Here is a 26331-nt window from a genome sequence, read left to right as displayed (position 1 = left end):
ATCGGGGAAGGTGGACACCAACATGATTGCAATGACTCACTGTTATGTGCATACTAGTGATGCTCACATACATAGAGGAATATTAACTGATGTGGTGCTTTGCATTTGATTGGTGGCTTGATGGTGACAATTGATTGGATGACCCGCAAAGCACAATGTGGTTTGTCCCCCCCCCCGATCGGATTGTTCTCATGGCCCACTTCTGCACGAGGAAAACAATATGGAGGTCTAGATTGCTTCGTAATCCCCTTTGCATCAACTCTTTCTTTAGCTCACCAGTGCCACAGAAGGGGCGTGTTTGAACATGTCAAATCTAAGGCTGTGTTGCTCTGGAAATGGGTTTACGGTCTACAGTTAAAGAATGACTGTTATACATTTCACAAAAGTCCATTTACAGGATGAACTGGTTGCCGCACTTGCATGTTATATTTTAGCTTCAGAGGTGGCGGGGTGAGCCGTCTACTAGCCACAGTTCTGTCTTTGGGGAGAGCCCTATTGCGTGGTTTATGGGGGGAGATGCAATGCACTCACAATACCAGGGCACTTTTGTGTAGGAATTTGGATGGACAGCGCTGGAACCATGGGCTTCGTCAGCCAGCTTTGTAACTGTTGCTTGAACCCCAAAGAAGGGGGCGGGGGGTAATGGATATATTTTTGATCCTGACTTGGCTGTTGCTGGAGCTAAATGGATTTTTGCTGCTGTTCAGAAGATCGTTGACAGGAATGGGCTGAATCATGGTGCCTGTATCATTTTACCAGGAACTGTGAATTGGATATTGCAGGACGTATGGCAGGTCCTCAGTTAGTGTTTCTTAAAACAGCAAAGCATCTTGGAGCTCATGAATATGTTCTTTAATATTGAGTATAGAGATTACCTAATTAGTTATGTGCGGGGTGAGATTCAGGCTGGTTACACGATACTGCCTTTGATGATTTTGTTGTAGGTGATAACGTGTATTGGTTATATACAGGCACTTGAAGGGATTCTGGTTCTTGGTGGTAGTAGTATGTGTATATACTTGACATTGTGGATCGGGCATGCTACGTGTATATACATGGCCGGATGTTAGGGGGTGATTTGGGTTTGGGAGGTGCGATATGGTTGGGATGATGGGCTTGTAGTTTTGTGGTGTATTCGAGTTAGAATAGTTCATCAGTTCTTTTTGAGGCGGTTGTACTGTGGACTGATGTAGACCTTGGGGGGCAGGGGTGAGGTAATAAGGCAATTTTAGGGTGGCGATTGGCCAGGGCAATCTGTCTGCATCTTGACGATTAAATTGGGGATTGGCAATGTAGACTGGGTAATTGGGAAACTGGAACTGCACAGGGTTGGGTTTAGAATTTCGGTTTAATGTATATAGGGGACGTTTATTGTATATCTCAATTCTAATGGGGGACTAGAGTTAAGCTAAGTATGTGGACTCATGTTTCATGCTCGGACTGACATTTTATATTTTGCCGAGTGGAGCGTTTTTTAGGTTATCTTTGGCAGGGTTCATTATAGGGAATATTGCAGGATATTTTGACAGTGCTCATGCTTGTTTACTTTAGATGGTGGGTTTGGGTGGTGCTATTTTGGGGTAGTAGTGCGAGTTATATTCACTCCCATCCCACTTAATATGGTGGGATGGGAGTGAATATAAATGTTTGGAGCTAATAAGTACTGCACAGTCTGGGTATGTATAGTTCTGAACAGTAACACATGTTATGATGTAAATACGGTAGCTCACAGTTCTGTGGTTGCGTAGAATATTAAGGTAGAAAGATTGTGGGATATGTTTGTATTATTGGTGTGTATGGTCGGTTGGTTTGTGTACTGTTTGTTTGTCTAATGGATATGGATCACGTCAGGAATGGGCAATTGCATAATGACATTTGTCTTGGTTTGTTCCCCTTCAACTGGAACGTAAGGGCTTTGTTTACGCCTGGATATTGTCTGTACCATTATGGAGCTTTAGATTATGATTAAGTTGGTAGAAAGGAATGGAGAGGCAGATGAGTAAAATGAAAGATAGTAGGGATAAGAAGCGAGATGAGTGAGTTGACGTACTGTTCATGGAATGTGAAGGGTTTAAATAATCCTCGAAAAAGGTAATGCTGAGATTGAAGAGAGAAAATGTGGATGTTATTCTTTTGCAAGAAACTAATTTACTGGATGAGTCAAAGTTTGAATAATACGAGGTATAACAAGGTGTTGCTGAATTGCTTTGCTTCAAAATCAAGGGGCGTGGGTGTACTGGATCAGAGGTTTAAATAGAAGTGTGGAGAAGGTGAGCATTGATGATGAGGGAAGGGTAATTTTGTTTGGTATGAAGGAAATATGATCACAATAGTTTCCATCTACGGTCCATGCTCTGCAAGAAACACCTTTTTTAAGAAGAATAAATCTATGTTGCAGGACATGTGTGGAGAACACATTATTTTAGGAGGGATTTTAATTGTGTACTGAATCATAGGCTAGGCTGGATAGATTGGCAGTGTGTAGGTATACAGCAGAGAGCACGAGTAGAGATTTTGGAAAATTTCTAAGTAGTTTGGATATATGGAGGACTCTGCATCCTGGGGTGAAGGAGTATTCTTTCTTTTCGCCAGTGCATAATTCATTTTCTAGAATAGATTGTTTTTTTTATTTCTGAAAGGCAGATTGGGAAGACAGTTGAAGCTAGAATGTTGGAACGTAATTTGTCAGACCATTCAATGTGTAAGTGATTTCAATCCGACACACACCCAAGTCAATGCCTAGCATGTAGTACACAACTGAAATCCTTACTTAATTTTGTCTAAAAGTTAATTATTCTGAACGATATACCACTCATATCACGCACTTCTCCCGGTCACACTGAACCAGGAATCTGGCTGGTTTGCAAAAGTAAATATTTATTTTTGTATTTAAAATGTAATCACAATATGTTTTAATAGGTACGCAACAATCACCAATGAGGTGATGTAACACTGTATAATCTCTTTAATACACGAGGAGTAAGTAGTGAGCAAAATAATTCAGCACGGGAAATAATACTTTTGTGTTGGTTCAGATCAGATGGCACTGTGGTTAGAGGTTCCCCCCTGCACATCCCTCAACCCCCAATAGGCAATGTAAAGAGATAGGAGAGAGCAGGTGTTCAGGAATGGCAGAATTCAAACAGAATATCAATCCCACTTCCCCCTTTCAAACACAAGAGAAAACGGAATTGACTGTCAAGCTGTCAGAATGGCTTTTAAAGTTATCTTTAGAATGGGCAAAAACACCAAATATGGTCAAAATTGCTGAAATTGTTATACATTCTTATGGGAGCCGCTTTGCACAGTTGCACACGAGCAATGATTTAATCCAAAGAAAACATTTGATCTTAAAATTCAAGTCGGAAGCAATTCAAAGCTATTTTGCACGTGTAAAAATTTCCCGAAACGACATTTGCGGCAAACTTTTCACTGCGAGATATTCGTGATAACGGGAGAATCGCATTGATTTGGAATGCGGTTTTAGGTGCTATGGATGTTAGCTACAAGCAGGAGTTGAAATTTAGAAATGTTGTTTCTATCACAAAAACTGAGGGAGTTGCATAAGTTTTAGTATAGGTCGCTTTTCGAGATAGGCGCGAGAATGGAAAACGGGAGCGCACTTTTAAAAATGACAAATGGGTTTCTTACACTCGAGGATGACTATGGAAAAAACGAATACCACACAGTAACAGTCACTTGATCAGGGTGACTGCCTGCTAAGGAAACTCGCCTTCTTCAGATGAGAAAAGGATCAGAGTAAAGATAGTTCTAACAATACTAGTTCTGGAGGAAAGAGGATGGTTTCGAGAGAGGGTCCATACAATGCAAAGATACTCCTAACAATACAGGTTCTGAATACAAGGTAGGATTGGTCTAAGATGGGGATAAGACTATGCAAAGTACAGATGCTAGTGACACAATTCTTCCTATTTATACTCGCCGTATACCTTTTTAAATGGGTCCGTCTGGATTCTGGTCAGGGGATTGCATCTGGTTTAGGAAAGACGGCTGGGCACATCGGACTGGGCAGGGTCAGCAAGGCGCTCTGGTCACAGTACGGCACAGGACTGGATCGGATCTGCCCTTCCTGGTTCTGAGGATATTTCACTTCAGCAAGCAAGCAGTAACAGCACAGCCAGGCTGTATTATGATACTTCCCCTTAAGGCTTGTGGCGTTCTGTTCTAGAATTTGAGGCCTAGCTGAAAATGGTTCAGCTATGTAATAGACCCTTTTTCTTTGCCAAGTTTCTGGAGTCTGGAGCAAGGAAGATGTAGATTTCAGCAGCAAGGTGCTCTGCCAGCATCAGTATAGTGAGTGAATCTGTCTGTCCTTATGTGTGGTGAGCTGTCTCTATTTATGCTCTGAAATGACATCATAAATGGGGTGTGTGGGCAGGTTTAGCCAAGCTTGCCCCTTTGAAAGGTGATTGGGTCAGAGCCTAATCTCTGCCTTGATAGGAGGAGAGAAAGTGTCATCTTTATGGTGCAATTTTCTGAGGCTGAGAATCCACCCCTAGCCCCTGGAACAGAGTCTACTTTTCTACTTTTGGCAAAATTCATATTTGCACATGTGCAGCCGCTATAAAAATCACATATACAGATTGCATATTTTACATAGCAGCTATTCCTAAAAACCCTGTAGCTGTGGGATCTTGTCTCCGCTTTCCACAGAATTTTGCCCTATTCACTATGAAAACAATGTCCAATTTTTAAGCAAATTTCTACAAGTGCGTGTTTAACATGGGAATGAGTGTATAAAGTTTCACAATTCTAGCGGAAATGTATTTTGCGTAAAATCACATTTCTTGCCATTGCTGTCCAGAACATGTCACTGTTCTGGCGCCTCTTCACCAGTGCATCCAGAAATTACATTAACAACTGTTATTTTTATATTTTTCACAATTTTGAATAGTAAGTTATCAGCCTTTTTTTAAAATGTGTTTTGTCCATGTTAAGCAACAAATGGTTGTTTGGCTCCACCTCTTGGTCTCTCCCTGGAAGCCCTGGAGCCATCCCCCATGTTTGTTCCTTGCAGAGGCAATTTATGACTGTCTTCACACTTCGAATTTCCTGAGCTGCAGCTTGTCATTGTTCTTTTTCCCACTGTAGACCAGGTAATTTCTACCCTGTAATTAACACCTCTGTGATTTCCTGCTGAGGGAAAGACCTTCCTTCTGTGAGAACAAACCTGCTATTCCAGTTTGGCAGCTTCAGCCAGGTTTAAATTACTTGTTGACCTGTTGACTTTTCCTTGGCACAAAACAAACTTTATCAAATAACAGCTAGAATTCTCTTTCAAGATTTTAAACCATGGGATCAAAACAATTACAATATGGGTTACTATCAGTAACATGCCTCTTAGATTGCAAACATTTGACTTTCAGTTTATACATGCTAAAGTTTAATCAGGCAGGCCCCTGACAGCTGTCATCACAATAGCCCTCTGCTGCACAGATATTTTTTACAGATCCACAGACAGGCCACTTTTGCTGTGGAAATCTCTATATGCTCTCAGCTTTTCAGGACCTTGTAAGTTCACAATGATTTCTTAAACTAAGTGAATTGTAGCACCCAGCGAGAATTTTCAATATTTTGGAGGTGTTCTGTACCGGCAGCAGCAAAGAAAGTGATTTAAAGCAATATTTGGAGTTTCATTTAGCAAAGCATAGCTTTTTCCTTCTGCACTCCACTTTCAAATGTTGTGGGGCCCAATGACACATTTCAGTAGTGAGAGCTCTGTTCCACCACTGACAACATGCATGGCAGATTGGGCAGCCATCTTTTTGTGCGTTGAAAGGTGCGCTTTTCATGGGTTTTGGCGCACAACAGTTTTGGGGCCATTTTGCTGTTTCTGGCACCATCTTAAGAGTGATGCAGCATAGCAGAGCAAAGGTGGGTAAATACATCCCACAAATGATTACATTAAAGTTGAAATATCAGGTGGTACAAGGCCATTCTCCTCAAGACGGCGTTTGAAAACATATTTTAACTGATCAAAATGTAACGGCATCTTTGAAGTTGTTGAATCATTTTTTGAATTGTATCTCGGCTAGTGAGTTGATGGTATGGGATAGTTTTAAGGCGGTTGTTAGGGGGAGTTGATGAATATTACTTCTATCACAAGGAAATCTGGGGTGGCAAAATTGAAGCAGCTGGACAACAGGTTAGGGGAGTTACAGAGGAAATTCCAATTGTCGGGTTAATAAAAATAAAGTGGTGATGGATAGAGCAAAGGATTTACTGAAGAATTAAATGAATTTGCAGAGTGAGAAAGGTATGTTTTATATGAAACCGAGGTATTGGGAGCAGGGAGATAAAGGTGGCAGGCTATTGGGTAAGTTGAAGGGCTTGATTGATAAGGCATATGTTCAAAAAAATTGTGAATGAACAAGGAGAGCCGATGGTGAAGCAGTAAGATATGAGATAGTTTTGATGTTCTACTCAACATTATACACAAACTCAATTTCCTGCAGTGGACCAGTTGGACTTTTTTGGGAAAATTGATTTGCCAAAATTGACAGATGAACACGCAAGTGCAATTGATCAGCCAATTACGGTGGGCGAGGTGCTAGGAGCCATTGATCAACTTAACATGGGCAAGTCCCCAGGCTTGGATGGTTTGCCTGTCGAGTTTTATAGAGCTATTGGATGTGTTGGCACCATTGCTATGTAGTTTGTATGTTTTATGGCAGAGGGAGTTGTCCATCGATGCAGGAGGTTTGCATTGCAGTCCCCCCAAAACAGGTAAAGACAATACAAGGTGTAAGAACTATAGGCCAATATATTTACTTAATGTAGATGCAAAAATATTAACCAGGATTTTGGCCAATTGCCTAAATGTATGCATTGGAGGATTGATTGAGCATTTGCATGTGGGATTTATGCGTGGGAGGTATGGATATGACATATCGGGACAATCGTAGACTTACTAGGGCTCCCCAATGAAGAAGTGGAAAATGTTATGCTGATTTTTATGGAGGCTGGGAAGGCGTTTGATAGTTAATTGGGACTTTTTGGACCACACGCTTCGGAAAATGGGATTTGGTGATGCTTTCTTGAGGACTAGTAAGGCTTTACATTCGTCAATTAGTACAACAGTATTGGTAAATGGGGAGCTGTCTGCATCATTTCAGCTGACTAGGGGTACCAGAAAGTGGCGCCCGTCATCTCCCCTGCTCTTTAATTTGGCGTTGAAACCTTTGTCTTATAATCAGACAGGAGTTGGGACTACAGGTTCAAGGTTGGGGGTTAGGAAATCAAAGTATTGTTATGCGGATGACATGACTATTTATTTGGGTAATCCAATGGAGGGAGTTATGATAGGAGGCGACTTGTTTGTCAGGTCACAAGATCAATTGGAAGAAATCAGTGGTGTTTCCATTAGATAGTGCCCAACCACGTAGTGATTTAGATTCATGGAATTTTCAGTGGGCTATAGAAAGTGTGAAATACGAAGGTCTATTTGGTTCGGGATTTGAAAAAATTGGTTGAATTTAATGTGGCTAAGATAATTGAGGTCATTCGGAAGGACATCTTGAAGTGGGACCGTATAACACTCAGCATATGGGCTTGGGTCAATGCAATGAAAATGGTACTCTTACCAAAGGTTCTTTATATCATTCAATCAATTCCTCTAAAATTCACTAAGAAGGTATTTATGGGAATTGATACGTTTTTCAGGCTTTTTTGTGGGGTGAAGGCAAAAAGCCTAGAATTCCTCAGTATGTTCTGATTAGGCCAGTGCGTGAGGGAGGCTTTGGATATCCGATCTTGGAGGATTATTGTAAACGGTTTGTATTGAAGAAAGCTGCGTTATACTTTAATGAAGGAAATAATGATATGCCGTTGTGGATGGTTATTGAAAAGGATAAGTTCCAGCTGTACTCATTGCAAGATGCATATACGATGGGAAAGGGTACCAAATTTAGCTACGAAATTGCCAACAACGGAGGTAACTGGAGAGACATTGAGATCCTTTATGACCAATGGGGAAGAGAATATATGGATTCATTATGAGTCATCATTATGGCACAATTTAGGTTTGCAGATTAGAAGAACAAGTTACTTCTTACCTTGTAATCTTCTTTCGATGGGATGTTCCTCCGACGTATTCCTTATCTTTGATAATTCGTCTCCAGCTTGCTGGCCTCGGACATTTTTTTCTCTGTAGAGGGCGCTGTGAGTCAACGTCCGCCGAGTTGATGTCCCTCGACAGCCACCGTATCGGTGCCGACGTCACCATGCCCATGAATAGCAACGTGCGGCGTCCGTTGCTTAGTTCCGTTTTGTAGCATAAGATAATTCATGCCTGAATTGGTTATTGACCTTGAAGGAGACTAAGCTGCAACCACAAGGGAAGTATTTCTGCGGGGATGGATGGGAGGGGCGATAAGGAATACATTGGAGGAACATCCCATTGAAAGAAAGTTACAAGGTAAGAAGTAACTTGTTCTTCGAAGGGATTGTGTCCTCCGACGTATTCCTTATCTTTGATAGACTCCCATAGCAGTGGCATGTAATTGGAGGTGGGAGTAATAATGTCATGTATCCCTTTTAGGAATGAACCTAATGTAATACGGCTTTGCCAAATCTGGTCTCTTGACTAGTGGAGGAATCCAGCTTGTAAAATTTTGTGAATGTATGTGCGGACGACCTTGTGGCAGCCGCACATATGTCTTGGACCGGTACCCCTCTTTGGAGGGCCGAAGAGACTGCGATACCCTTGGTTGAATGAGTCCTAAGATTTTGGGGTGGCTCTTTCCCTGCCAGTTTGTAACATTCCAGAATGGCCAAAATAATCCACCTGGAAATGGTCTGTTTTTTTATGGGTAGTCCCAACTTGTGACCTGAGTATCCTACAAACAGTTGGTCTGCTTGACTAATCCTAGCAAGTCTGCTGATGTAAAAGCTCAAAGCCCGCCTTGGGTCCAGCCTATGTAGCCTTTATTCCTTTCTCTAGATGGGGATAGAATGAAGGCAAGGTAATCTTCTGAGTGATGTGGAATTCAGAAACCACCTTTGGGAGGAAATTAGGCATCACCTGTAGGACACCTTTGTCCTCATGGAAAATTGTATGGGGGGGGGTTTACAAGAGAGCTTGTAATTCGCTCACCCTCCTAGCAGATGTTAGTGCTACCGATAGGACAGTTTTAAGAGTGAGAAATCTCAGCGAACAAGAGTGGAGTGGTTCAAATGGAGTACCCATTAGGAAATTTAAGACTAAATTTAAGTCCCATAAGGGAACTTGGAATGGTCTTGGAGGATAAACATTAGTTAATCCCTTGAGAAATCGTATTACTAGAGGTAGTTTGAAATACGATGGTTCCTCCGCAGTGCGCTTGAAGATTGAAGCGCTGCAAGATAGCCTTTTACAGTGCCAACCTGAAGGCCTGAGTTTGCCAAGTAGAGTAGAAACGATAACACCATTGGTGTACCACATGAAAAAGGGTTGATATTCCCTTCTGTACACCAGCTGCAAAATTTGTTCCAACGGCAGCAGTATAAAGACTTTGTTGCTGGCCTTCTGGCCGAAAGCAACACCTGAATGACGTCATCAGGGAGGTCCCAATCCTTGTACCTCACCCTTTCAGAAGCCATGCGTGAAGGTTGAGGGTTCTGATGTCTGGTTGGAGAACCTGACCTCCCTTCTGTGAGAGAAGATTCTCTGAGTAGAAGATGGATTGGAGGACAGATGGACATATCTAGAAGGTCCGGGTACCACGTTCTCCTGGCCCAGTCTGGGGCAATTAGGATCATGGTTTTCCGGACTCTTCTCAACCTCCTGATCATTTGAGGAATAACAGGGACTGGTGGAAACGTGTAAAGGAGTGGAAACTCCCAGTCCACTATGAACGCGTCCCCTAGAGCTCCTCTCGGGGGGGGGAAATTCCTTTGAACAGAACAGATAGCACTTCCTGTTGGTGCTGGTGGCGAACAGATCCACCTGAGGGGTTCCCCAAAGGGCGAAGATCTCTTGAAGGACTTCCTGAGCTAGCTCCCACTCGTGGGAGACTGTGCTCTGCCTGCTCAGTGTCCGCTGTCAAGTTCTTCTCTCCGGCTAGGTGGACTGCCAGTAGAGCGATTATTTCCTGAATTGCCCACAACCAGAGCTGCATTGCCTCTCTGCACAGTGACAGTAACCCTACGCCTCCTCTTTTGTTGAGGTAGTGCATGGCCACTGTGTTGTCCGTCATTATCAGGACATTTCTCCCTTGTACTGATGGCAGGAAAGCTTTCAGCGCTAGTCTGATCGCTCTCAGCGCTAATAGGTTGATGTGTAGTCTGGACTCCGATGGAGACCAACGACTGCTGATGGTCAAGTCGTTGGCATGGGCTCCCCACCCCGTGAGTGAGGCGTCTGTGACTACTGTTATCTCCGGCCATGGTTGCCAAAAGAGTTCTCCTTTCAAGATGTTCTCTGGGTAGGCCCACCATTGAAGGTCGTGGGCTACCTTGTCCGGAATCCGGAGAAGATCTGTCATTCTCCCTGAGAATTGCGACCACGGAGTTCTCAGTGCCCACTGAAGAGATCTCGTTCTCAGGCGAGCCTCTGGCGCAAGGAAGATGCAGGATGCCATGAGGCCTAGCAACCTCAAAAAGTCGAAGGCTGGGAGACGTTGGGCATTTTGAAACTTGTTGACTATCTGCAGAATATCTTGAGCCCTCACTTCTGGTGGCGAGGCTTTTCCCAGGGAAGTGGCCAGGACCGCTCCAATGAACTGGAGTCTCTGTGATGGTATCATCTGTGACTTCTTTAAATTGAGGGAGAAGCCCAGTTTGTGAAGGAAGTGGCAGACATAATCTAGCTGGATCTGAGCTTGTTCCGAAGATACAGCTCTGATCAGCCAATTGTCCAAGTAGGGGTAGACATGGATCCCTTCCCTCCTTAGACTCGCAGCCACTACCGACATTAGCTTGGTGAAGACCCTCGGGCGGAGGTCAGCCCAAATGGCAGATCTCGAAATTGATGATGAGTCGCCAATTGCGAACCTCAGGTATTTCCTGTGTTTGAGATGGATTGGCACATGGAAATAAGCATCCTGAAGGTCCAGAGATACCAGCCAGTCCTGGAGCTGGAGGGCCTGAAGGATCTGACAGTTACCATCTTGAACTTGTCCTTCCTGAGGAACTTGTTCAATTCTCGTAAGTCCAGGATGGGTCTCAGTCCTCCGTCCTTCTTTGGTATGAGAAAGTAGGGGGGAGTACCAGCCCTTGTTCCTGTCCGCTACAGGTACCGGTTCTATAGCACCTTTCTCTAGCAGGTCTATAATTTCCTGCAAGAGGAGCGGATCTGGAACTTTTAGAGAGCTGTGCCCCGGTGGATGACTCTGAGGGATGTGTAGAAAGGGTAGGCAGTAACCCTGGGCAACTGTCTCCAATGCCCAAGCATCTGACATAATAGCCTGCCATTCCGTCAGATGGTGAGCTAGTCTGCCCCCTACAGGTGTTTTGTGTGGAAAGACCTCAGAATGGTTTGGGGGCGGCTGATGCAGATGCTGAGGGTAAAGAGGCACCTGCTGCTGCGGCTTTAGTACTCTTGACCCGTCCACCTCGGGTGGATCTCCTTTGGCCTCTTTGAGCCGGCTGTCCTCTGCCTTTCCCGAATGCGGAATAATAGCGAAAGGACTTTCCTCTCCCAGAGGTTCCTGAGGGGCGAAAAGGAGTTTGGCGGATTGCAGCTCCTAATGATTTTGCTGCTGCTTTAGATGTCTGCAACTTTTCCAGACTTTCATCAGCCTTTTTACCGAATAAAGAAGAGCTGTCAAAGGGCATATTCAAAAGTCTGGCCTGTACATCTGGAGCAAAGCCAGACTTTCGCAACCACGCATGCCTGCGGATTGTCGTACTTGCCGCCATGGCCCTGCTGATACTGTCAGCAGAATCGATGCCAGTTTGAAGTGACTCGCACATGGCATCTTTGATGTTAAGGAAGGCTTCCCTTTCCTCTCCTTCCGGTATGCAGTCAGCCGCTGATGAAGCACACTCCCACAGTGTGTGACTGAACCTGGCGAGCGTACAGGTGGCGTTGACGGACTTCAACGCCATACTACAAGCAGAAAATATTTTGTTTGCCACAGCATCGTACCTTTTGTCATCTCTATCCTGTGGGACAGTAGGGTAAGCGGATCTGCTGCTTGATGAAGTTGCCGCTTGAACCACCAGGCTCTCTGGAGTCGGGTGTTTTGTTTAGTATTCAGGGTCAGCCGCAGCTACCCTATACTTGGCTGACAATCTTTTGACTGCAGGGATAACCTCAGGAGTTTCTGGGCTCTTCCACTTTTGGGCAAGGGCTACCCTGCCCGCTCGTAGCATTGTTTCCCACGTTCTCGGGTACCTCATTGTGTCCGTGCCCTCTGGGGGTAGGCCCAACAGCATGGTCAAAGGGTTTTGGGGGAGCATTTCCTCCGAGATTTCAGCGATCCATCCCCTTACCTCCACCCAATAAGCCTGTACCTTCGGGCAGTGCCACCACATGTGTGCCCTCGACCCAACCTGGTCGCAACCCCTTGGGCATACTGGGGAAACACATGGGAACATTTTTGACAACTTTGCCGGGTCTCTGTGCCATCCCTGGAGGATTTTGAAATTATGTTCCATATCCGCGGTGAATAAATTCCCGTGGAAGGCTATTTTAAAGATCCTGGACCAGGCGTCCTCCGAGATCTCTTCCCCTGCCAGCTCTTTCCAGAAAGAGTGGAACCGCCTCCTCTCCCCCAAATTGACTGTGTTCAGAATTTTATATACCCCTGAGACCGCCCCCTTCCTAGAAGGCGCTGTGTCAAGAAATTTCTCACAGGGGGTCAGTTGTCTCTTCAAGTCTTGACCCCAGGCCTGGTCACATGATGCCTTTCAAGCGGAGGTATTCAAAGATGGATAGTGATCCCTGACCAAGAGCGTCCCTCAATTCCTCGTATGTTAGGAATTCTCCCTCCCTGAACATCTGCCCTGCCCATTCCATCCCCGAGTCGGACCAGGACTGAGCACAGCGGAACCCCCTACTGCCCAGCATGAGGGGTTGGCTCCATAGGGAGTACATTGGGGACGGCCATGACGTTAAATCTGCTGTCTGGGGGCCCTCCCGCCAGATTGCCCATAGAACACCTAATGTCGGGTGGGACTTCAGTCTATTCGGGATAAATTTTCGCGGGGCCCATAAAAGGTCCCGGACCTTTAGTGGATGGGTGTCCATGTCTTCCAGATAGGACCAGTGTGTGCCCAGCCCCTCTTTCATATGCTCCAGGAGGACACGTAGCTGGGCGGCGCGATAGTAGAGTTGGAAATCTGGCAACCCGAACCCTCCCTCCTCCCTGGGTAGAGTCAGGACAGTTTTTGCGGTTCTCGGTGTCCTACCCTGCCATATAAACTCACGGACCGCGTTTTGGAGGACCCTGAAGGTCTGGTCAGGGACGACCGCGGGAAGAGGTAAAGAGATACAACAACCGTGGAAGAATGTTCATCTTGACTGCCGTCATGCGGCCGTACCAGGACAGGATCATGGAGCCCCATCTCCTCAGGTCAGCCGTGATTCCTGCCATCACGGGGTCGTAGTTAATAGGGGCAAGAATGGAAAGGTCCCTGGGGAGGAGGACACCTAGGTATCGGATGGCGGCTTTCCCCACTGTTATCCCCTCCAACCTGTCCAGGGAGTCCATACCTGGGTCTTGTGTTCTCATGGGGAGGAGGACCGATTTAGAAGCGTTAATTTTGAGCCCTGAGAAGCGCCCAAATGTGGCCATCGGAGACAAGAGGGGGGGGGGGGGGAGCGAAAGCCGCGGGTCTACAAGGTAGGCCAGGATATCGTCCGCGAACAGGGATAGCTTAAATTCCACCTCGCCTCTCTTGATGCCCTTGATATCTCTATGAGCTCTGATTGCGATGGCCAAGGGCTCCATTGCAAGGACATAAATTAGGGGGCAAAGCAGACATCCCTGCCTGGTTCCCCGCGAGAGGGAGAACGGATCCGATAGCCTGCCGTTCACCTGAACCTTAGCCTTCGGGGCCCTGTATAGAGCAGCCACCCAGTCCCGGATTTGTGGCCCAAAGCCCATTCTCTGGAGGGTGAGTGCCATAAATCGCCATTCAACCCCATCGAACGCATTTTCAGAGTCCAAGGATAGGACGCTCGCGTTAAGGTCCGCCCACTGTGCATGGTGGATCAGGTCTATAGTTTTCCGAATGTTGTCTGAGCCCTGACGACCCCCCATGAAACCCACTTGGTCTCCGTGGACTAGTTTCGGCAGGGCCCCCTCTATCCGCCTCCCAATCACCTTGGCCAGGATCTTCACGTCAGTATTCAACCGAGAAATGGGGCGGTAGGAGGTACACTCCGAGGGGTCCCTACCGTCCTTGGGGAGCACCACTATGATCGCCTCCATCATGGAGTCCGGGAGAAAGCCTCCCTCCTGCACTCCGTTGAACACCTTTACCAGATATGGGGCCAGGGTCGAGCGGAACCTTTTGTAAAAGGCTACTGAGTAGCCATCCTCACCCGGAGAGGTACCCCTCTTCATGCCGCTAATCACTCGCTCCACCTCATCCTCGGTCACCGGGCCCTCCAACCCCTCCGCCATTTCCCTGGAAAGGGCTGGGATCTGTATTGAATCTAGGAACCCCTTGATTTCCTCCTCATCCCCACTATATTCGGAAGAGTATAGATTTTCATAATATCTGCGGAATGCCTCTCCTATGTGGGATGCGTCATGGCCTAATTTTCCCTCCTCATTTTTGACTGCTCTCACCATTTTACTCCTCTGGACCTCTCGCAGTTTCCAGGCTAAGATCCTGTCCGCCTTGTCCCCCTTCTCATAGTACCTCTGTCTGACCAGCTGGAGACTTCTTTCGGTTTTTTGGAGGAGGAGTTCCTTCAACTGGAGTCTGTAGTCGGCCAGGGCGGCCATCCTGTCGCCATCCAGGGGCTCCGCGGGGGAGCCACCTGGTTGAAATTGGGCAATTTTCTCCCTCAGGCGTCTTTCCTGGGCGGCCCTTACCCTCTTTTCCCGTGCTCCTATTTTAATCAGGACTCCTCGCAAGGTGGCCTTGAAGGCATCCCAAAGGGTGTGTAGACCCACCTCCCCATTGTCGTTAAACTCAAAGAATTCAGTGATGGCCTCTACTATCTCCTGCGCTAGTACCTCATCTTTTAGCAGAAAGTCATTGCACTTCCATCTCCCCCCACGGTCGCTCAGCCCTTCCCTCGCTATCGTAATCCTGACTAGGTCGTGGTCAGACCAGGGGACCGGCTCAACCCTATAGCCAGATATGGATGAGAACAGGGATTCGTCCACCAAGATGTAATCAATTCTGGAGAACGATGTATGGATTGCTGAATGGTACATGAAGGAGGGGGTCTCGGGTCTGGGGGTTGGGATCGTGTCTACCAAGCCTATTTCCGAATTGACCCTCTGAAAAGTTCGGGCCGTGATTTCATCTGCTGCTCTGGGGATCTGGGGGCCTGTTCTTTTCCTGTCCCGGATTGGGTCCAGGACCATATTGAAGTCCCCACCCACCACCACCGTGCCGTGAGCAAACAGCTTTAGCTTATCCCTCATCTCCTCCCAGAACTGGGCTTGGCCTTCGTTTGGACCATAGATGGCCCCCAGGGTGAGTGGGGCCCCCTGCAGGGTTCCTCGGACTAGCAGGTATCGGCCACCCGAGTCTTTCATTATGGTTTCTTTTTCGAAGTTGACTCCTCTAGCTAGTAGTATAGCCACTCCGCGTTTCTTAACCTTATGGGGAAGCGCTAAAGACCTCCCCGATCCCACCACCCCTCAATTTGGGTTCCTTCCCCAGAGGCCAGTGGGTCTCCTGCAAGAAGAGGATGTCGAGCTTGGCTCTTCGGTATTCCCTACTGACCAGGGATCTTTTTGTGGGGGAATTTAAGCCCCGAACATTGAGGGAGCCCACACCCAGGGCGGGCAGACCCTCAGCCATAATTTAAGAAATCTTCCCTCATGATCAACGACTCAATGATGCTCATTCCCGAATGCTCCTTGAATTGTGCTCTGAACTCCCCTCTTCCGCCCCCACCCTTCCTACCCCGGAAGGCATGAAACTAATCCCCAACTGCCCCCCAACACCGAACTGAACCCCCTCAACTTTCGTGTACCCCCCCCCGGCGTCCAGCCAAATAGTTCTGCCAGCACTGGCTTTTGGCCGAACCACCAGCCTGCCCCCTGCGGCCAGGCTAATCGCCCATGAAGCTGTTCCTCTTGAGCCCCCTCCAACCCCCCCCCCCCACGGCTGCATTCCTTTTTAAGAGACCCATATACTTGCTGTTCATGGAGATGCAGTTAAAGAGTGGACCTCCAACTCCTCCGAGTACCAGTTAGGATCCTGACAGATCGAGACAGTTCTCAGTCCTCGGGATCGTTCCGCCCGCCTTCTTTCGCTGGCGATAGGGTGCTCATTTTCCTGAATTTGCGCGTCCCGGTTCTCTTTCTCCTGTCCCTCGACGGGCCAGGGTCACCGAGTCGGCCCCTCCGGGGGTTCGTGTCCACCATGTATTCCTGGATCGCACCACGGATGTCTTCTTCTGTAATCAGGGTCGATCTTTGGCCCATATATTCGAATGTCAGGGAGAAGGGGTATCCCCATCTGTAGCATATCCCTTTGTCCTTTAGCAGCTGTGTGAGAGGGCGACACATTCTCCGCTTAGCCAATGTGTATGCGGAGAGGTCCTGGTATATGGAAATCTGGGCGTTATTATAGGTGATTTCTCGAGCCTTCCTGGCCTCCTCCAGCACTTTGGTCTTTTCGGAGTAGTAGTGGAACCGGGCTAAAATCGAACGGGGGCTCTGCCCCCCGCTCTGTGCACTCTGTCGAACGTAGGCTCTGTAGTCATCTCCTCCGCAAACAAGAGAGTGATGATGTCCCGCACCGCTCTGGTGACGTCCCTCTCCGGTTCCCCCTCCATTTCGGGCACCCCGAAAATCCTGAGGTTGTTCCTCCTCTCCCTATTTTCGAAATAGTCCATCTGGCGGGCTCTCTCCTCGTCCCTCTTTTCGAGGGCTTCTAGCCTCATGTTAAGTTGAATCTCTTGGGGTGCCGAGATTGTTTGCTGCATCTCGACCTGGTGCAGTCTGTCTTCGATATTTTCCACCCTTTGATCAATTTTTTCAAACTTCTGTGCAATGTCCATGCGCATGTCTCTGATTTCTTGTAAGATTGAGGCGAAGCCCCTTTCCATGGCTGAGGAGGAGGGGGCTGAGTCTTCCGACTGGGCCATGGTTCTTTTCCGACTCGTGCCTTCGTCGCCTTTTTTGCCCTCCTGGAAGCGGTATACCTGTAGGGACTCCCGCCAGCTCATCGGGTGTCTTCCCGTAGTCCACTGTCCGGGCCTCAATGTCCCTGGCGGGGGGGTGTGAGGCCGCTCTCCTGGGGGCGTCCGCGGGGGGGGGGGGACCCCGGGGCCAAGGGATCATTTGTTGTACCGAGTTCACATAGGGGTCATCTCAAAATTGATCCATTTTTGTATTCAGAAAATTGTGATCATCATTGGTCTATTATGACTATTTTTGTCACTAACAGCTTATTTTTTACCATTCACCTGTAGGTGTGTTTTTAAAATGTTGATTTTTATGTTTTACGATTTATTGAATAAAATGTTGATATTATTTTGTGAGTAATGTTGGATGTAAAGGACCGTTGTCAGTTATTGTTGAATTGACCCTGTTTTTTTGTATATATCTTCTTGTACCCCAGTTGACAGGGTGTTTTGTACACTCCACCGTTGAGTGGTGAAAGTGTCATTGTGGGGTTTCCTTCTATATGTAGAATGAGGCAGCCATACTAGCCTAACGTCATTATCTAGGGGAGTCCGTGTCCCTGTACTTTTCTCTTCTCTATCTGGTATTCCCTTTTCTAGTTTCTGCTGCAACTTTTCTTTCAGGCACATGACTGTCTGCCCTGACTAATTTGGGCCCTATTACAATGCTGGCCCATGGGATTGCTGCTTAAGACTGTCCCAAGTCGTAAAGTTGCTGGTATCGCTCTGTGCCTGTCCTGTGCGTGCGGTTGCCCATAGTTCACCTGACTGTGGATGTGACTTCTCACCTCCTAGGATTTGCAGAGTGGTGAAGGTGCTGTACCTCCTGGAGCACTGCAGCAGTGAATCCACTGGTAGTTGTTGGTTTGAAGGACCTTCTGCATTTCACCTTCTGCAGGCATTGCTGTGGAGATTATCTCACCGGGTAGACCATCTTCCAAGAGCGAGTGCCGGTTTCTGCTATGAGCTCTGGATTGTCTTTGCTATTCTGACCAAACAAACACTTCACCATATCTTTCAGAGAAAATAGGCACTACTTATTTTGGTTTTCGCGCAGCAATGGAGGTCTGGTAGAGGAGGAAGAACATGTTACAGGAGTAATGATGGGCCAATTAGTGCAGCCGGGTTGAATGTTTAAAATGATATGCTGGTTTTTCCCAAAGGTTGTGAAAAATGCAGTTTTTGATGTTGTTTTTTTTTAATGTGTGCTACAGTTATTTATAACTTTCCACACTTTTTAAACCAGCAAGTCAAATCGGTTAATATAAAATAAAAATGTTTAGTCCTGCTGCTTGATCCTTAATGAAGAATGAGTAAGTATAATGCTAGCCTCCGATCTTGACATCGATACGTTTGGACTGTCTGTGTTGAATAAATAGGTCTTCAGTTATAAATGCAAAGCTAATTGCAAAAAACGTTGCAGCTAAGGGATCCATTCAATGCTAGTTTATAACCTCTTCACTTTGCCTTGTTTTGCTACAGGTTCTAGCTTAATCATTGTGTGTTTTTTAACAGATTAAACCACCTTCTAATGAAGTCAGTTCCAAAGATGATGGGCTTTTCAAGACACCTGCTCCTCCACCCAAAGTAACAAAAACTGTGACAATACCCACACAGCCATATCAAGATATAGTAACCGCTTTAAAATGTCGGAAGGAGCACAAAGAAGTATGTAATGTCAGAATGTTGAGCACGTTTTTAAAGCATTGCAATTTTTTTAATTTGATTTTGTTGTATGTGAAGATTAAACAGAGAAAATTGCCATGTAACCATTTTCTCATGTTCAGTTATATCATTGCTAAATAGAAGTTTTATTAAGTCATCCATAGTTACCTTACTAAAGTGAAGAATGCTTTTTGATATTCTGTTCATTAATACTTTTAACAGTTATGTCAAAGTGTTTGTTTTTTTTCTTTTATAGTTCCAGGATTGCTTATAACATGGCTATGTAAAGACTAGTAAGAAGAACATTGCAAAGTTCAAGATCATAAACCCAATAACGTTGCACAGTAGGGTTGAGCTTTCTTAGTTATCCCACTAATCCTCCTATCTTATGACTTTGTCTTCTCCCACACCTTAATCTCACTTTCACCATGGTGCATAGTATACCAACTTTGAAGCCCTTAGTTGTGCTTTAAGGATCACACCAGAAAAGGAACATGCCTCCGCAAGAAGGCTTGCCGTTGTATATGCCTACGTTTTGCACCATCGACTTATTCGCAAGTTCTCCACTCATCTGAACTTCGGTGCCTTTTGTTGGTCTGTCACTTTGACACATCTGCTGTTTCAAGAAATGCTTTTTAGGATTCATCCATGCATGTGGCTTCTTTATTTCCCCTTTATTTGCTTTCCATTAAAAAGATTTCCGAGCAACTCAATTTTCAAGAGTGTTCACTTTTCTAATATTTATTGCACAAACACTAACTTCATTGTCTCTGTCCAGAGCACACAAGGACTGATTAATCAGTTTATTTTAACATCGCTATCGCAGCACGACATAATACACAAGGCTGCTTACAGCTGAGTGACCAGATAAGGGATAAGCCCATGGCAGCAAATTTGGATGCAGAAACTTTAAAATTGCCTTGGAGTGGTAGTCAAGAGAAGTACATTGATTATTTATAGATTTGTCTTCAAAGAGTGCTTGCGTCAGATCGCTGTACAAAACTGGCACAACAGAATGGAAGTACATATGCATGATGAATCATGAGTTACAAATTTAATTCCCAAGAAACCTGGATGCGTTTTTAAGACATTAATGCTAGTTAAGATACAAGATCCTACATGAATAGTCTTACTACTTAAGAGCAGGAAGCATGTGAAGAGTTCTAAAAATAGAGCTGGTGATTTTTAACATTAGGGAGTTGCCGTTACGGCCCTACCAGGCTATCCTTGGCAGGACGATCAGGCTCGTTCTCTTCTACCCCAAGGGGTAAAGGGATCGTTTAGTCCCACCTCCAAATAGTCGTCTGCTAGATCCAGCACAGATAGTGGAACAGGTGCTGAGGGCTCCCAGTCTACGGGAGCTTGCTCTGAGGCTGTGAATCGGGGTGTTAAGACTACCAGTAGTCCGGCTGAGGTCTCGGCGCCTACCAGAGGGATTTCCCAGGTTGACAAATCCGCTTTGGGTGTAAGACCCAAGCTGTATCCTCTCGTGTCTGAGGCCTCTCTTGGCTCAGGGCCTCCGCACCCCCTCGCTCAGGGCATGGCGGCACATGTCAGAGCCTGCTAGGCAGGTGGCCATCTTGGATCTGGCTCAGGGCCTGTCCGTGCTTTCGCCCATTGAGTGGGCTTTGCAGCATGATTCCAGCCCCCTTCCCTCTGGTAGAAGCCTACAGTGCAGGTTTTTCATCCCCTCAGAGGTACATCTGCCCATCACAGCCTTGCAGCTACACGCACCATGCGCCTCAGCACTTTGACCAGCAGCGGAGGCCTGGGCCCCTTTGGACCCGGCATCTTCTGAGGACCGCTTCTTCCTCATGCTTTCCCCTCAGATAAAGGGGCTCCTGAAGGACATTGTGAAGGCCATCATCCCGTAGGTGGCGCTGCCCCAGACTGCTCTTCTTGGTACTCTGTTCCTTCTGTGCTCCCGGTGCTGGTCCCTCCACCAGTTCAGGCCCTACCAGTCATTCTGACCCCTCCACCACCAATGCCCCCCATACCCCCAACAGCTGTTGGAACTGTCGGCAGTGTGGGACCAGGGTTGGGGCGGCTCTGGCACCTGCATCACAGGGCCCGGATTTCCCCTCGGTCTGTGAAAAAGAGGGGCAGGGGCGATGGCGCACAGGGTGATGAGCCCTCAAGCATCCGTTAAGGTCTTTCATGAGCGCCTTCAGACCTGGTGGAGTTCTTGGGAGTCCCTCTTCCCGATGAAGCTCCCAGGAGTCAAGAGTGCTAGCAATGGTCTTGGGGGAAATGCAACATGATCCAGTCTGGCATACCCCTCCAGATTGATGTCCTCCAGGTGGCACGAAAGGTCTGGGAGAAACCCAGGGCCAACGCCCAGATGAACAAGGACAGCAGGTTTAGGCTGACGGACAGGGAGCCAATCCTTCTTGCCTCCCACCAGCAGCCCCATTCCTTTGTGGTGGCTGCGGCCTTTTTGTATTCTAAACCATTGTGATAATCTTCCTCCACGGGAGCCACCTCCAGTTGCCTCTACAAGGAGGACAAAGTCCTTGGGAAAGCGCTGTTACTCCATCGCAGGACTTCATCTGCGGCAAGCCAACTCAGATGCCCTCTTGACTGCGGCTAACCAGAAGCTGTGGTGAGAACTCAGACAATTTATGCACAACCTCCCTTTGAACAAGAAAGCTTCCTTCAAGGCCGGTCTGGATGATGTCCAAGCCATTGCACAGGTCTTCATGAAGTCTTTGGTCCCCCCAAATCGACACAGCCAGCAGAGGGCCGTGCCTTGGGGTCGAGATAAGGACGATGGTGTGGATGCATGCCACCAAGTTTTCTTCTGATATACAGGAGCAGATCCTGTATCTGCCCTTTGAGGCCATGGACCTTTTTCATTTGTCGACCAATGACTAGTTGACGAATAAAACCTCCACTCAAACTGCCAAGCCCTTGGCCATCCTTACAAAATCGGGTGAGAAATCGTTCCCTCAGTCCCAAGGCAGGACTAAGTTCAAGCCTGGCACCTTCTCCAGCTTCAGTGGGTTTCGGGACCGTGGTACACAGAGGCCTGACAGGTTGCCCAGTGACAACAGGAGGAAGCAGCAGAGGATATCGCACAGTGTTTTCCGCTCCCCCCCTCCTCTGCCCGCAAGATGCAGTGACGCCAAGGTCAGGGACACAGCTCGCCTGTAGGACACCTGGAAGCATCTTTTCAGCAACTCCTGGATCCTATCCATAGTCTACACAGGCTTCAGTCTTCCTTTACTTCTCCTCCCCTCTTCGTCAGATCCAGTCTCTGGTGCTCTTTCGGGAGGTCCTTCCGCTCTTGGAGATGCAGGCAATGGAACCGGTTCCTCTTGTAGACAGTGGCTTCGATAACATTCCAGGATTTTTGCGGTGCCCAAGAACAACCAGGCTGGCCTGAGGGGGTAGTCCTGGACCTGTCGTGTCTAAATCGCTCTTTACCGCAGGAGCGCTTCAAGTTGATTACTCCCACGCACATAGCAGAGTCTCTCTGTGCAGAGGACTGATGTGCTCCTTGGACCTCAAGGATGTGTATCTGCATGTGCCCAGCTAAACAACATCGGAAGCTTCTGCGGTTCAGTTATGCCGCACCACTTTCAGTACAAGGTGCTGCCCTTTGACCTGAACTCGGCCCCCCGTGTCTTCATGAGGTTGATTGCAGTGGCGGGCCATCATCTATACCCTTATTTGGACGACTGGCTGGTGAGGGTGGATTCACCTGAAGGGGTGGTCACTTCTGCCAGAGATTGGCAGATATCATTTCATCAGCTGGGGTTTTCCCACAACCAGAGGAAATCAGTTATGCCCGTCTCAGGATCTGGTCTTCCTCTGGGTGCGTTGGAACACTACCGTTCAGCGAGTGTTCCCTCCCTCCATCTCCACCTGGCGACCAATTGGGATCAGGAGACAGGATCTGTCGGACAGGATCCCAATTAGGGGTGTCACGGTATTAGATTTACGACGGTACAATAACCTTCTTGCCAAATGACGGTATGTCATGGTTATCGCGGTATAGCAGGTGGAGTTAACTAATCTTAACAAATATTTTCTAAAAGGTCATAAATTGTCAGATTTATCACAAACAAAACCAGGCATCCAGGGCCAGAATTGGGCTTTTCAACATACTTTCCACTGAAATGCCACCCCTTGCTTCCACCAAACACAAACACATGTGTGGAGAGGAGGCGGGGGGCAGCGGGGGGTGCCCTGCTGCGACTGGCAAAGCAAACTGAATAGTTTTTCTTAAGTGGTCATTTAGGCTTTTAGCTCCCCCACTGGCCAGTGGTGAAGATGAACATGTTGCCATCTTGATAACCTGCATGCCACAGGTCAGTGGAGGCTGATGGTAGTATACGCTTGTGCGCATACACACACGCACACACTCTTTACGTTACAGCCTTTAGTTTACTTGAGGGCCAAAAGGTGTTCAGTAATAACGGACATGTTACCCTTTGGTATGGCAGCAGGGAATACCCACAGAGATGAGTAAATTTCGCAGTGTGACTTATTATATGTAAATTCAATGATAGAACCAAGGAAATCCCCCATTGTCATATGTTTAGAAAACATCCATTATAAATATGTAAACCCCAAAGCCGCCAACCCAAGGTAAACCCTTTTCCTTCTTGGCACTGTATTTATTCTTCCTATTGCTAACATAATGATTTTGTGTCAGGCACGTGTGGTTTATGGAATGGCATTAAAAACTGCTCCAACTGAAACTACTTGGCAGACGGCACATCCAACAGTGCAAGACCAAGACTGTGCAGCACTTGCTTACTGCAGCCTTTCCAAATCAGATTGAAAAGCACACTTAACGGTATGAACGGTATACCGCTATAAACAATGTGACGGTTATTATTGTTCAATTAAGTGGTTCACGGTATCTTTAACGGTATACCGTAATACCGTTACATCCCTAATCCCAATCCCACCACTCCTGTTGCTCGATCTTTGCTGGTGGTTGATGGAAGGCAATGTTTTAGTGGGATACCCCCCACTCCCCTCCTGATTCTCCACCCCCTCTACGTGGAGGCTGTATCGCTCGGAATGTTTATTTATATAGCACACCAAACCCTCAGGTATCTGGGCGCATTACGTTACAAAGAGATGCATACAGGAGCTTATTTACACGACATTAGAGTTGTATACAAGAAGGCATGTTATACATTGGTTATATTTTTTGTGAGTATAGCCATATTTTGGCATTCTTTCTGAAGCCATAGTAGGACAGTTCAGATCTTAGGTCAGCAGGCAGACTCCTGACTGAGATTTGGATTTCGGCAGTCCACCTCCTGGGGGACAGCGATGCAGAGCAGTTGTGTCGCTTGGGGTTCAACAACTACGAGTGTGAGTTTGATAACTCCTTATTGCCCCTGTTCCAGTGTTCGGGGTTGTGTTTGCAAGACCTGTATTTATTTGCATCCCCTCGGAATGCCAACTGCCTCCAGATTGCTTCATGGGCAGGTCAGGGGTCACTGGGAGCCGCCTTCCAGATCTGTTGGTACGGCTGCAGGTGTTATGCATTCCCGCCCGCCCCTCTGCTCCAAGTGACTATGCAAGTTCAGGGCTTCTGTGGGTTGCAGCCTCATCCTGGTTCCTCCCCACTGGCCTTCTAGACCCTGGTTTTCGGATCAGCTGCGGGTGTGCTCCCAGGGTCCCTTCCATCTCCCAAGCTCCAGCATGGACTTCCTGATGCAGCAGGGGGGGGGGTAGGGCAGGGGAGCATCCGGACCTGGCACAAACTGGCCCTGTTGGCCTGGTTCCTGATCAGCGAAGTCTTCAGCATGCTCAATTTTCAGATGACAACTGGGACATCATTTAGGAGGCCCTCGACTCAGTCCCGTTATAAGAGCAAATGGACTAGGTTCTGCCATTGGGCTCGCGACAAGGGGCTGGACCCTGTTGCCTGTCCACTGAATGACATACAGGCCTTTTCGGCGCACCTGGCTCATTCTGGGGTCCATGGGGATACTTGACACATGCATTTGGTGGCCATCAGGGCTTACAAGAATTTCCCTGAGCATGTGTTTTTCGGCAGCCAACCCGGTGGTTAAGGCCCAATTTAAGGGGCTGTCTAGGCATTTTCCTTTGGTGCATAGACCTCATCTGGTCTGGGACCTCAATGTGGTTCTTGCAACTTTGCAACACAAGCCTTTTGAGACAACGGCTTCTGTGCACATCCACTTGGTGATGCTAAAGACTGTTTTAGTGGTGGCTCTCACCTCTGCACGCAGGGTTAATGAGCTGCATGCATAGTCTTTGTGCAAGCCTCTCGCCATGTTTCACAAGGTCATCTTGCACACTCGCCCACATTTCCTCCCCATGGTAGCCTCTCAACTTCATCTGAATCAAGAGATCTGCCTGCTTGTGTTCTTCCAGAACCTGCAGTCTGAGGCAGAAAGGGCCCTGCATTCCTTGGACCTCTAGAGGGTCCACTGTTTTACCTCTGACAAAATCCTTCAGGAGGTCCGAGGCATTGATTGACTTTTGGGGTCGTCCCCCGGCTCTCAGATTCCATCGCCCGTTGGATGGTTCAGGCCATTGGCAAACATATTCTTGAGGGGATTTATGCGTTCAGAGCCAAGGCAAGGGCCGTCTGGTTTCAGAGATGGGTGTGATGCAGAGTTTGGTCAGGCGGTTCTGAAGAACAGTTTTTGCCTCCTCCTAGATATGAGGCACGTTACACTGCTCCACCCTATGTTTGTTGTTTGGTGGAATCACCCACAAGGATGGAGGAAAGGGGACAGGGGATGTATGAGTAATTGAAGTTACTCACTGTAGTGGTTAGAATACTCCTAGTCCCCTTTCCTTCATACGTTCCCGCCTTCCTCCGCTAGAATGCCAAGGGCTAATATTTTATAGGTTTAGCCAGTTACTTAAGTATCGGTTGTGTTCAAATGGGACTGAGGTGAGGCGCCGAGGCAACACCCCTGTGCGCTATACTAAATTTAAAGTGGACGCTCAATTTTTCACTGCCAAAGTTTCTACTACCATCCCGTGTTGGACACCCAAAAGGATGGAGGAAAGTGGACTATGCGTACTCTAGTCGCTTCTGTGAATAACTTTTATTTATTTTCATTTGAAAGGTCCTATCCTGGAGGTCCTGAGTCGAAAGCCTCTATTTCTAGGTGGGCTGTAGCATGCATTCTTGAAGCATGCTGTCATGATGCCTACCCCCGGGCATCCGGATCAAGCCCATCAGCCCCGGGAGCAGGCATCCAGACATTTACAAAAACCCCAGCAGCCCCAGCTAGGGGCTGTCTGGGTTCAGTCCTGGCGCCGTAGGCACCAGGCTCATAAAATAAACCAGTCCTGGCGCCATAGGCGCCAGGCTCATAGACATTACTTACCTCATGCAGACCATGCTGCAAATAAATCCAAGCCAACGTGAGGCCTGGATGGGACTATTTTAC

General features: G+C 47.3%; 1 protein-coding gene across 1 annotated transcript in view; it reads left to right on the top strand.

Annotated features, from left to right (window-relative positions):
• WAPL (WAPL cohesin release factor) overlaps positions 1-26331 on the top strand; it is a 1736851-nt gene that overhangs the window by 328242 nt on the left and 1382278 nt on the right. The window contains exon 6 of the mRNA XM_069610766.1: positions 18782-18934. Within this exon, the coding sequence (XP_069466867.1) occupies positions 18782-18934 (153 nt within the window). The remainder of the gene's footprint in view (positions 1-18781; positions 18935-26331) is intronic.

Source organism: Ambystoma mexicanum, chromosome 8, assembly GCF_040938575.1.
Source record: "Ambystoma mexicanum isolate Mex_15411 chromosome 8, UKY_AmexF1_1, whole genome shotgun sequence".
NCBI classification, from domain to species: Eukaryota; Metazoa; Chordata; class Amphibia; order Caudata; family Ambystomatidae; genus Ambystoma; species Ambystoma mexicanum.
This window is presented reverse-complemented; position numbering and strand designations above follow the sequence as displayed.